At 52.2% G+C, this 12,341-nt stretch overlaps 1 protein-coding gene and 1 long non-coding RNA gene across 10 annotated transcripts; one reads left to right on the top strand and one right to left on the bottom strand.

Moving 5' to 3' along the window:
- Positions 1-572: 572 nt before the first annotated feature.
- CDPF1 (cysteine rich DPF motif domain containing 1) lies at positions 573-6,301 on the bottom strand. Of its 9 annotated transcripts, none has more exons than XR_013524187.1 (5): positions 6,133-6,301; positions 4,696-4,808; positions 3,612-3,723; positions 970-1,773; positions 573-891 (listed from the first exon to the last, which is right to left on the bottom strand). XR_013524187.1 is itself a non-coding variant. In XM_078343584.1 (4 exons), exons 2-4 carry the CDS (start codon positions 4,806-4,808, stop codon positions 1,649-1,651), a joined length of 354 nt encoding a protein of 117 aa, XP_078199710.1. In that variant the 5' UTR covers positions 5,928-6,301; the 3' UTR covers positions 573-1,648. The 9 variants fall into 9 exon arrangements, 7 of the variants coding, with proteins under 7 accessions (XP_078199710.1, XP_078199705.1, XP_078199707.1 ...); XR_013524183.1 differs by having other exon boundaries at positions 6,265-6,301; XM_078343584.1 differs by having other exon boundaries at positions 573-1,773; positions 3,608-3,723; positions 5,928-6,301.
- Positions 2,456-10,843, top strand: LOC144578426 (uncharacterized). The gene is made up of 3 exons (XR_013524193.1): positions 2,456-2,569; positions 3,490-7,507; positions 9,598-10,843. It is a non-coding gene; the product is annotated as an uncharacterized LOC144578426 (long non-coding RNA).
- Positions 10,844-12,341: the final 1,498 nt, after the last annotated feature.

Genomic DNA, 12,341 nt, shown 5'->3' with positions numbered 1-12,341 from the left:
TCCGGGACCTCAGGAATCAAGGGTGTGCAGAGAAGGGCAAATGTAATTTTTCTAGTCACATGAACTGATTGGTTCCAGGCAATTAGAAAATGGCCGTAAAATAACCTTAATTTTAAAAAACTCTTGGGTCTTCATTATCCTATTAGGAGGCTGAACTGACCACACGTATTGAGTTCTATCCTGACCATATGGGAACTTCTGTTCGGGATGTCCTACTGTAAGACTGATGAATGTACAGAGTTAATTTCAGGGTACAGTTTTGCCTTAATGGTTTTAAAAAATAAACTATTTTTTAAAATGTGCTGGTGAGTTTTGAGTGATGCTGCGGGACGGACGGTTTGGTGTAAAAGAACCGAGTCCCCGGCTGTGGGGTCTGCCCTCTGCCAGAACACCCCCTGCGCCCTTCATGGAGGTGCTCTCCATCTGCAGAGTCCCTTTCGTGTCCTTACGTGTACAGAATGGATCTAGGACAATGTGGATCCGGAACACGACATCCTTTCCTCTGAAGTCACATACAATGGGACACTTCTGAAAGCAGCGGGCGTCTTCAAATACATCAGTGCACACATAAGTCAGCAAAAACTCTTTATTTATCCCTTCATCACCTGACAGTTGGCCTGGAGTAGTTACGACAGAGCAGCTCCTGCCTCTCAGAACTCGAAGCAGACATTCCAGAGCGCACAGATCAGTGTCCCGCCAACTGCCACCCTGGAAGCTCCAGGGAGATGGGGAGTCTGGAGGAGTGGGTGCTGCAGGAGCTCCAGGTAGGCAGTGGGCTGGGCTTTGCAGGCACCCAGGACTGTGTTTGAGATGGCAGGAGGCAGGCAGGCAGCGTGATGGTCTTGAGGTGCGACGTGAGGACAGGAAGTTCACAGCATTCCTGACTTGGGACTGTGGGAGACAGAATGGAGGGCCCTGAGCTGAAGCCAGAGCCTGAGGGAACTGGAGAGGCTGGAAGCCAGCACTCACCTTCCCAGGAGACCCCGGCCATTGCCAGGCCCAGAGTACCCAGGGAGAATGTCGGGTATCCAGATGTTTCAGCAGAAGATTCCTTTTCCAAACATTAGCTGGGTTTTTATTATAAATGTAATACATGGTCAAGGTTGAAAACATTTCACAAGCATCACATAAGGATATGAAGGAAAATTCTGTCACCCTCTAGACCTCCCAGGCTGGCTCCAGAGGCAGCTGCTGTCAGTGATTTTCCTTACAGAGACCATCACAGCCACCTACAGTGCGCCCTGGCCCCAACACGGCGTGGCATCTTCCTGCACATGCACCTGCAGGTGGCCTCTTAGGAGCTGCCCCGCTGAAGGAGGTCGTCCCTCACAGTCGCATCTGAGCAGCACTCACTCAGGCCTCAGTGCTGAGGGGTGCGTGGGGCTGCCTGGCCGGGTTCCTGGCTGTGTCTGGTCTGGCACCTGCCTTTTGGCTACCTTCTCGGCACAACTCCCTGTGCCTGTGGCCGCTCCAAGCTGGACTGCAGCTCCTCTGGGCTGCAGTGCTGCTCCCAGTGGTGAAAACACAAGGCCAGGAGTGCGGCTTCCAGCTCGGCAGCATCCCCGGCGCAGGCTGGCCCAGGAGCTTTGTGCAGGGTGCTCCCCAGTGACGCGGCCCCAGCTGCACTCACGTCCGAGAAGCAGGCTGGCTAGGGGGCCTCTTGGACAGAGCTTTCCTTTTCTCCAAGTCTTGCCGAATTTCCTGAGGAAAAACACTGATATTCTCCCGGACACAAGGGAGGCAGAATCTCTTGGAGTAGAATAAACTGCACTCCTGAAAGAGGGGGACAAGGATGGAGACTGAGTATCTTGGGAACACGGTGCAGCTTCTCCCAGGAGCCAGCCCTTCCCACACTCAGGAGGCTGGGCTGGGGCCCCAGCATGCAATGTGGGCACGTAGCCAGAGCTAGACCAGCAGGAGGGAGAGCCAGGCCTCGGGGCCTGGCAGGGTGTCCAGGAGAAAAGCAGTGCAAGCCTGGGCTACCCTGGGTGGGAACAGCTGGGATGGGACAGAAAGACTCTGGAGCCTGCTCTGCTCCCTCACGGTGACATGACAACAATGGAAAGCTGGAGCACAGGCTGTGCCCAGAAAGCCGGAAATCCCAGTCCTCCCCTCCCAGTTATCGCAGCAGGAACAGTGGCCACTGGTGCTGGGAGCAGCAGGGGACAGGAAGGACAGCCCCACAGACCAAAGAAGCCATGGACGAGCTAGCTAGTCTAGGCAGGAGGCCAGAACTGTCCGGCCATGACTCTCTCCCTTATAAACTAGAACTCCCAAGATTCATCACGGTGCACAGCACGTGACTAAGGATGACATTCCCCAGGCCCCTCTGCAACTGAGCATAGCCATGTGACTCAGCCTGGTCAGGGGCGTCAGCAACTGTGTGCCACCTCCTGGTCATGCCCTTTGAAGGAATGGACTGTGCTCTCATGTCCCTTCCTGCTGGCTGGCATGCAGATATGATGCTGGGAGCTGCCACAGCCACAAGGGACCCAAATGGAGGCTCTGCTGAAGACAACAGGGGTGCCCTTCCAGCCAAGACCACCAGTTCTGGACTCAACAGGAGAAAGTAAGTAACTATTTGCTTTACTTAGGCCACTCTCATTTTTGGTGTCTGTCTGTTCCTAAAGCTTAGTGTGCTTGCAAATATCAGGCTGCCCTCCTGCAGCTCTTAGAAAAGACCCTTCGCCATGGAGATGTGCTCGTTAACAACCTACTATTGAAACAAAGAGAGCTGCAGACTTACGATACCGGTGTGCACCCCTCCTCCCGCCCCGCAACCACTACTCTCGAAGAGCAGCCCAAGGCCGAGGTGTTGCATTCAAGACCTCCCCACCGGGCCCACCCACCTTTCCAGGCTTCCTTTCCCAGCTCCTCCTGGACCACCAGCTTCTCCATGTGCCTCAGACACTCCCTATGCCACACTGCAGAGGCTCCTACCACCCTGGCCCATCTGGTTCCCCTGGCTGCTGATACACCTCCCCTGCATACATGTCACCCTATGGCACATGCAGGGACTTCTCAGACTCCAGGATCACTCTGAGTACACTGGCCACACTGTGAAAGCCACACTGCTCCACTTCCATCCATCCTTAGGTTTTCAGCTACCCAGGTGAACCCAGCCCACCCAGCCTCTCTGAACCTCAGTTCCCTCATATATAAAATGGGTGGAATAGAATACTGCTTTACCTAAGTTAGGGGCAGGACTGAATGAAGCGTCAGCAGTAAAACAGGTCCCAAGCACAGGGCCTGGCACACAGGTGCTCAAGAAAGAACAGTCCCTTCTTCTGGAAGGGCCCTCAAGAACATCTAGAAGGTAAGTCACTGTCCCTGGACAAGGACCATCTGCACTGCTGGTGGGAAGGGGAGGAACCGTGAGGGGTCACTGGGGTTGGGGGCAGAGCCACCAAGAACCTATTGCCATTCCTACACCAGGCTGAGACCCTCTAACTGACCCTGGCTTGCCCTCTCGCCTCTCCCCTTCATCAGCTGCGGGCCCCATCTATAACGAGGTGAACCAGCTGGTCCCTCCCTCCCAGGCCACCCTACCCAGGGAGAGCTTCAGGATAACCCCAGCAGACAGGCAGCCCCAGCCCACGCAGCTTACCCACCGGGCCCACACACACCAGTCTGCCGCACAAACTGCAATGCGAGCCAAGGACCAGGAACCGGCCCTTCTCGGAGGTGAAGGGATCCTTCATAACATAGCTTTCCTCCAGGAGGCTAAAGGAGACAGATGCCAGCTGTAGAACGGCCCAAATCGCTGTTGTCGGAAAATCAGCCATGAGCAACGGCCATGCATCAGCAGCCTGGACCATCACAGGGCCTGCACACCTGCGTGGGCTCAGGCGGGCAGGGGACTAGGCCACCCGTGCTGCAGGACAGTGACAGAAAGGGTCAGCAATTGGGGACCACACTGGCATTGAAATTGGGCCTGTTCTCACCTCTCTAACAGCTGTGGTAGAGAGAAACCCTTGTTCTCAGCCAAAAGAAGGGCTGCTCCAACATGAGCCCCCAGGCCCTGACTGATTCCCCAGAGTGGGGCAAAAGGCCACCATCTGAGCACCTCAGACCTCCCCTACACCCCAAGCCACCTGCTTCCACGAGGGAGGACACACGCTCACAGACCCTGGAAGCCAGGTGGCCTCATGTCACACATCAGAATGACACCACAGGGTGGCATGATGACAGTCAGGCTCCCAGTCAGCAGAGGGACAACAGCCAGGAAGAAAAAGCCATGCCCCACCTCTGCATCCCATGTGAGTAACACACCAGCCAGCTTTCCAACAAACTGGCATTTGACGAAGGACAAGCTGGAGGTCAAGAGATAAGACCCCGGACCCACCGGCTCTAGTCCAGGTCTACAAGGACAGGCCTCCCACTAAGACAGTGTCATGGCAAGGGCGCAGCCCCAAACGGTGAGGCCACCACAGCTCCTCCCAGCTGCTGAGCTGCTTCCCCACAGCTAAAGCAGGTGTTGGACTCTGGGCTAGGTGTGGAGGAAGGTTCTAGAAGAGTCAGTCAGACCCCAAGCCTTGCCCAGGCCTCCAGAGATTACAGCGGAAGTATCCAGAGCCCGGGCAGAGTGGGACCTAAAGAGCCACACCCAAGCTGGTGTCAGACCTAGGCCCAGCACCCACCAACCAGCACTGGGCACAGGCTTCCCTGACACTGGCCCAAAGGGCACATACTCACACCATCGACTGGGTGTTGGGGGGCTTCCGCCCCACGTAGCTATAGGGAGCTGTCAAGGCACAGAGTTCACACTCAAACACTCCCAGAGGACGGCACTCTGCATGGGATGCCATCTGCAAGATCAAGAGATGGGTGTCCCTGGGTCACAGGCTTTCTCAGGAATCCTGCCACTTCCCCAACTGTGAAGACCCTAATGATACAGTCCTAAGACAGTTTTCTGCCTCCCCACTGTACCCTGGGGGATCCCTTTTCTCTATCCCCAGCTGAAATATGTTTTCACGGGTGCCCACAGTGACAGGATTTGGGACCCATATCCCAGTGGTTTAAGGTTTTTGTACTGCCAGGAAGGATCCAGACAGGATCCAGCTGGGGCAGCCATCTCTTTCTCCAAGGCTGCAACACGGCCAAAGCCTTCTGGTCTCCTGCTCTGCCTCAGTCTTAACCACCAGCCCGCAGTGAATGCTGGTGGAAAACAGCACAGTGTGGGTGCAAACTCTCCTGTTTCTCAGCTCTATGCCCTCACACTAGTCCACACGTCATATACAGCACTTCATTAAAACTGTCTTCTTATCTGCTGGTATGGAACCCATTCTCATGTTCACTGTTGGGTCTTGGAGGCTTCTCTTTCCTTATATTTCTGGCTAAATGGTTGCCATCTGATGGATTCACCATAAGTTACGATATCGCCGATTACCCAGCTCCTTGACTAGGGAATCAAATACAATATTATCAGCTGGCCCCGGGCTCCTGGCGGTGACCTCCCCTCGCCAGAACTGGGCCTGGCGTATAAAGGCGAATCAAGCGGTATGGGCTTTGGTTGCCGCTGGGTGACCCCAGATGCAACTCCAGGAAACGTGGGCTACCAACGACTTTACAATCTGGCCGGCGGGGCATGGTGGCTCACGCCTGTAATCCCAGCACTTAGTGAGGCCGGGGCGGGCGGATCACCTGAGGTCAGGAGTTAGAGACCAGCCTGGCCAACATGGCAAAACACGTCTCTACTAAAAGTACAAAAGTTAGCCGGGCATGGTGGCGGGCGCCCGTAATCCCAACTACTCGGGAGACTGAGGCAGGAGAATCGCTTGAACCCGGGAGGTGAAGGTTGCAGTGAGCCGAGATCGCGCCACTGCACTCCAGCCTGGGCGACAGAGCGAGACTCCGCTCCAAAAAAAAAAAACAAAGGATCCGATCGTGGGACTGCGTGAACCTGATCCCGCTTCTCTTCTGCGCACCGGGGCGTGCTAGGTCCCCGCCAAGGCTCCTCGGGGCGGCGCCTGTAAGCAGGGACCGCTGAGCGGGTCCGGGAGCGCTGGTGGTCCCCGCAAGCCTCCGCGCGCCCTCCCTCCCCGCAACGCTGCCCGACGTCAGCGGGGGATCGTCCTGCGAGGCCGACACCCAGCTCCTCCGTCTCGTCCCAAAAGCCAAGAGCAGCCGCACCGACCCCTGGTGCTCGGAACTCAACAGACCACGCCGGCGCGGACTCAGTACCGGCGAGCGGGAGACGCCTGGAAGCAGCGCGGGGACGGCCTACAGCCCTATCGCTTCCGCAAGGAGCCGCAGGGAACTCACAGTCGCCTGCGTCGCGCCGCGTCCATGGCGCCTGCGCGGCCCCGCCCCGCGGCTGCTCGGCCAATCCCGGCGCAGGCGCAGGCGCATGAGGCGCTAGGCCTCGCGGTCGTCTTCCGCTGCCGTTTCGCTTTTCCGGTCGTCACGTGCTCATGCGCTGGTTCTGGGCAGGGGGAATCCCCCAGAACTTTGGCGCCAGCGGCGGGCCCGGGCTCGGTCCTGGCCACTCCGAGGCTCTCAGCTTCTTTCGGAGTGTTCCACTAGGCTCGTCAGGGGCGAGGGCGCCTCCAGTTTCCCACCCGAAGTCTCCCACCCGCTCGCCCGCGCCTCCCCACTGGAACGTCCGACCCCTCACACAGGAAGCGATGTGTCTGCCCAGCGGGGTCTCAGGACCTGTCCTTGCTCCTCCAAGGCCCACCTGGCCTGTGGCTCCCCTCGGGTCTCCGCTGCGTTCCCCTTTCGCCTCCCGGGCCTCTCCGCTGCCCCTCGCCCCCAGGCACCAGCCACAACTGCTTCCCTCGGTTCCCGCCCGGGGCCTCTGACACCCGGTGGCCTAGACCCGAAATGCCAGCCCCAGTCCTGGAGCCTCCAGTATGTGAGAGGCACCTTTCCGTGGGGTCAGAGGCGCGGACTCTGAAGCCAGCCTGGCTTTGCCTGTGGGCTCCAATCATGCCCAGCTGGAGTTCTTCGCCCCAGCCCCACCGGGCCTTCACCTGTACTTCGGGGACGACAAGGTGGCCGCCCTCCTTTTCCCAAAGGTTTGCGGGTTTTGCTCCATGCAGGAGAAGGCCTGCTTGTGCCACCAGCCTGCGCCACCAGCCCGCAGCTTTTCACATGCTGCTGCGTTACAGGGCCCTCTGTGACCCTTCCCTAGGCCGAGAGGTACTTCGTCTCCGTTCCTGATCTTGGTTCGTCAAGCCACATTTGAAGGAATATTGCCAAGTTGCAGCAGGCTGAGGTCTGGGACTTACTCCTCGGGCGAACTGAGACGTAAGGATGGCATTTTAGCGGTAGTGGAAACCAAAACCACTCTTCGACCTGGGCAAGAGGGGCCCAAGAATTAGCAAACAGTTGGGTTTCATTGCTAGTAGACATGACCTCCACGGTGCTTAGAGCAACGGCATTTGATTTGTTGGATCACTTCAAAGATGACACACTGAGTTGTTTTTGTTTCTGGAGGTGTCTAAGATGGAACGTCTTGAAGCATTTTGAATTTGGCCCGTGATTACTCTCAGATACAACGATGGTAATCCCATGAGTGCTGTTAAAGCTATTTGACTTATTTTAGACATATTAACAGATTACAAGAGTTAAGTGAAATAATAGGTAACATTCAAAGAGAAAATTCTGGTCTTTGGCAGAAAGTGGAGTTAATTTTGTATTTGAGCTGTCCAGTTATTACTATTAGAAAAAGCTTTTAAAGAATCCAAAAGGTGAAACCCTGTCTCTACTAAAAATACAAAAATTAGCTGGGCACGGTGGCACATGCCTGTAATCCCAGCTACTCGGGAGGCTGAGGCAGGAGAATTGCCTGAACCCAGGAGGCGGAGGTTGCGGTGAGCCGAAATCATGCCATTGCACTCCAGCCTGGGTAACGAGCAAAACTCCATCTCAAAAAAAAAAAAAAAGAATCCCAAAGGATTTGGCTGGATGCAGTGGCTCATCCCTGTAGTCCCAGCACTTAGGAGACTGAGGCGAGGCAGGCAGATCACAAGTTCAAGACCAGTCTAGCCAACATAGTGAAATCCGTCTCTACTAAAAATACAAAAAGTTAGCGAAATGTGGTTGTATGTGTCTGTAGTTCCAGCTACTCCGGAGGCTGAGGCAGGAGAATTGTGTGAACCCGGGAGATAGACGTTGCAGTGAGCAGAAATCGAGCCATTGCACTCCAGCCTGGGCAACAATGCGAGACTCTATCTCAAAAAAAAAAAAAATCCAAGGTTTTAAAATATTGCATAAAGTTTTAGGAGAAAATGGTTTCCCAAAAGTAACTGCATATGAAATAAACACTTAAGATAACATTCAAGTAAAATATAAGCAAACGGGAACTAGAAGCATTTGCTGGAGTCTGAAGAAAACATTTATGTAGGAATGATTCTGAAACTGACTTCTCTAGTGACTGTTTTTTTGCTATGGTAGATCAAGGTATAGATGCTACTGAAGAGGGAGATTCAGTGAGTAACCTACCTACCGCAGTTTTCAGTTGTCTTTGTAATAATACCCTAGCAATGTAAACGGAAAAGAAGAAATCTTTTTTTTTTTTTTTTGAGACGGAGTTTCACTCTTGTTACCCAGGCTGGAGTGCAATTGCGCAATCTTAGCTCACTGCAACCTCCGCCTCCTGGGTTCAAGCAATTCTCCTGCCTCAGCCTCCTGAGTAGATGGGATTACAGGCGCACACCACCGTGCCCAGCTAATTTATTGTATTTTTAGTAGAGACGGGGTTTCACCATGTTGACAAGCATGGTCTCGATCTCTTGACCTCGTGATCCACCTGCCTCGGCCTCCCAAAGTGCTGGGATTACAGGCTTGAGCCACCTCGCCTGGCCCGAAAAAGAATAAATCTTATATGGATTTAAATGTAAGAAACAATGATAATGGTGAAATAATAACGTTATATAATGAAAATATATTGTGTAATATTTTCTGCAATCATGATAATTTTGCATATGTGCCCCTCCTACAGAGTTTAAACATATCAATAGTCATAGTTTAGTTCTGAATATAAAGCTTTAAGAATCTTATTCATAATTGGTTACCACTCAGCAGCATCAAGTTCTGCCAGTTGAAATAACCAAAACGATCCGAAGGTACACTGACCAGGAAAGCTTGTCTAATGTGGCGCTGTTGTCAATAGACTGCCATTGTGTGAAAATCTATGTTAGTCATTCTTCTGAAATGAAGACAAGACAAACATTCATGGAAGAAATAACGTAATTTATGGATTATATATGTCTTCATTACCCATCCGAGCATTAGCGGCCCGTCAACAGAATACCCAGAGGTACACAATAAAAAATTAAACTGAGTTATCTTTAATATTTTGCCAGTTTTCAGCTATATTAAAATCATAGTTTTATAAATAATTTTGAATTGGTTTATGAAGGTGTATTTGTCCAGGTAGATGGATATAAGTATTTTATGTAACAGTTTGTAAGCTTTTAACTAGTTAGATATGTAGCTATTTGTAGTCCTGCCCTAGGCCCCACAGGTGCTAGGGGTGGGCTCGCTGGGAAAAATAATTGCCTATATGTTGTGACATTACTTATAAAATGTTGTATAGATGTGATCTTAAAAGATTATCACAATATCAAATATTGTACATTGTGTATTTAGGTGAAGACTGAAAGAAAAGCTGAAAATCAGAAGGATTGAATGCAGATGAACATCTAGAGCTAAAATATTGCCAATAGCAGCAAAAGGGGGTACTGTGGAAGAATAACTCCTTATGCACCCCACTTCACTGAATATCATCCTGTTTGTCCCCTTCTCCGTTTCTGCCAGTAACAGAAGTCTAAAGCCTTGCATTTTGTTTTTAATGCTAACTAACGAAATTCCAGAAGCAGCCCTTAAAAATGCAAAGTCTTCGTAATTAACAAAAGAGTTTAGATAGATGAAGGGCATATATCCCCTTCTCTGTAGCTACAGCGACAGACCTTTCTTTGCATGTAAAACTTGTTCAACTACTCTGAATTAATAAGGGGCTAAACTGAGAACAACACCAGGAATATCCATCTTGTTCCGTGCTACAGAGACAACTGGGAGGGTGTTCATGACTACAGCCAATCATTCTGGAATAGGCCTACCCTATCCCTGGAAGCATAATGAGAACAAGAATCTTAGACTCCTTTAGGCTGGGCATGGTGGCTCACACCTATAATCCCAGCACTTAAGCCCAGATGTTTAAGACCAGCCTGGCCAACTATGGTGAAACCCTCTCTCTACTAAAAAAAAAAAAAAATTAGCCAGGTGTTTGTGGGGGCATGCCTGTAGTCCCAGCTACTCGGGAGGCTGAGGTACCAGAATTGCTTGAACCGGGGGACGGAGGTTGCAGTGAGCTGAGATCCTCCAGCCTGGGCAACAGAGCAAGACTCCATCTCAAAAAATAAAAAAGACTCCTTTAGAAATTGTTGCTATGTCCTGCAGGGCACAGTGGCTCACGCCTATAATCCCAGCAGTTTGGGAGGCCAAGGTAGGCAGATCACTTGAAGTCAGGAGTTCAAGACCAGCCTGGCCAACATGGTGAAACCTCATCTCTACTGAAAATACAAAAATTAACTGGGCATGGTGGTGCACACTTGTAATCCCAGCTACTTGGGAGGCTAAGGCATGAGGATTGCTTGAATCCGGGAGGCAGAGGTTGCAGTGAGCCAAGATCTCACCACTGCACTCCAACCTCAGTGACAGCAAGATTCCGTCTCAAAAAGAAGCTGTCCCTGCGCCCCCAAAAAAGAAATTGTTGCTATGTCCTGTGAAAACGTTCTTCAGAAGAAACCTGAATTTTGGTTTGTTACGTGATACCTTGTCCTCCTGATAATGTAACTGGCATCTTCTTGTTTCTAAACTGTGTAATTACCTGTCATTGCTCTATCAGGTTAGAGGGAAAACCCTTGTTCTCTCCTCTTTCCCAGCATGCCTGGAAAAAAGTCCCGAGACTGCTGGACTTTTCACTTTCGGCAAGAAATTGAGATCCTTATCGTATTTGACAGGCCCCACAGCAGCTGTCCCTGGTCATCACTCAAACCACCTCCAGTGCTCGTTCCTGGGCCCCCGGGACTGCCCGTGTGGCACCTGTGGTTACAACTGTGGCCCTCCCTGACTCATTCGTAACTCACTTTCCCACTGCACAGCTCGAGCTGTGTTGGTGGGAAACCCTTCTCCTCCACCCCTGGTGCTTTCTTCCTAGGAAGGGAGGCCAACTAGCCTACCCCGACCCCCGTCAGCCCCTTGGAAGGGGCAGGGACTTCAGCGTATTACTAAACTAGGGGAGAAGGCCTGGGGATGCCAACCTACAGATAGCCTGTGTCTCTGCCTCACCCTCCTGCCAGCAGTCTTTGCTGCCTTGAAGAGCAGGTCTCTGCAGCTAGCCTGCACCTGGTGATTGAGGTCCCTTATTCTGCAGTTCAGTGGGCAGGTGCATTTGTCCTGACTGCAGCCAGCCTCTATCAGTAAAAAGTAATTATTTAGACCCCTGCTGACTCTTTTTCTCAATCCATTCTGAAGTCAGGTGGTTAAGAGAGGCACTATCTCAAGAACATGTGCCCCAGTCAGAACCAGTGGGCCAGGCCACCCCCATGACCTTCCCACCAGGGGAGTTAGAAAGTCCCCACCTGGGCAGGGCACGGTGGCTCATGCCTGTAATCCCAGCACTTTGGGAGGCTGAGGCAGGCAGATGACCTGAGGACAGGAGTTTGAGACCAGCTTGGCTAACATGGTGAAACCCCATTTGTACTAAAAATACAAAAAAATTAGCTGGGTGTGGTGGCGGGCACCTGTAATCCCAGCTACTCGAGAGGCTTAGGCAGGAGAGTTGCTTGAACCTGGGAGGTGGAGGTTGCAGGGAGCCAAGATCACGCCATTGCACTCCAACTTGGGCAACAAGAGCGAAACTTTATCTCAAAAAAAGGGGAAAAAAGAAAATCCATCTGACCTTTTTTTTTGAGATAGAGTCTTGCTCTGTTGCCCAGTCTGGGATGCAGTGGTGTAATCTCAGCTCACTGCAACCTCTGCCTCCTGGGTTCAAGTGATTCTCCTGCCTCAGGCTCCTGAGTACCTGGAACTACAGGTGCCCGCCACCGTGTCCAGCTAATATTTGTATTTTTAGTATAGACAGGATTTCACCATGTTGGCCTGGCTGGTCTCGAACTCCTGACTTCAAGCAATCTGCCCACCTTGGCCTCCCAAAGTGCTGGAATTGCAGGTGTGAGCCACAACGTCTAGCCCCCATCTGACCTTCTGACCCTTGCTGACTGTGTGAGGACTTGAGTGAATCATGAGACCTCTTCATCTTCTCACCTGGCAACAGGTAAGACAGAACTACATTCTGCCCAGGGCTAGGCATTTCCATGAAGGAAAGGATG

The sequence above is a fragment of the Callithrix jacchus genome, chromosome 1 (genome assembly GCF_049354715.1).
Source record: "Callithrix jacchus isolate 240 chromosome 1, calJac240_pri, whole genome shotgun sequence".
Lineage (NCBI taxonomy): Eukaryota > Metazoa > Chordata > Mammalia > Primates > Cebidae > Callithrix > Callithrix jacchus.
Note: the sequence above shows the minus strand (reverse complement) of the source record. Positions and strands in the feature narration are given on the sequence as shown.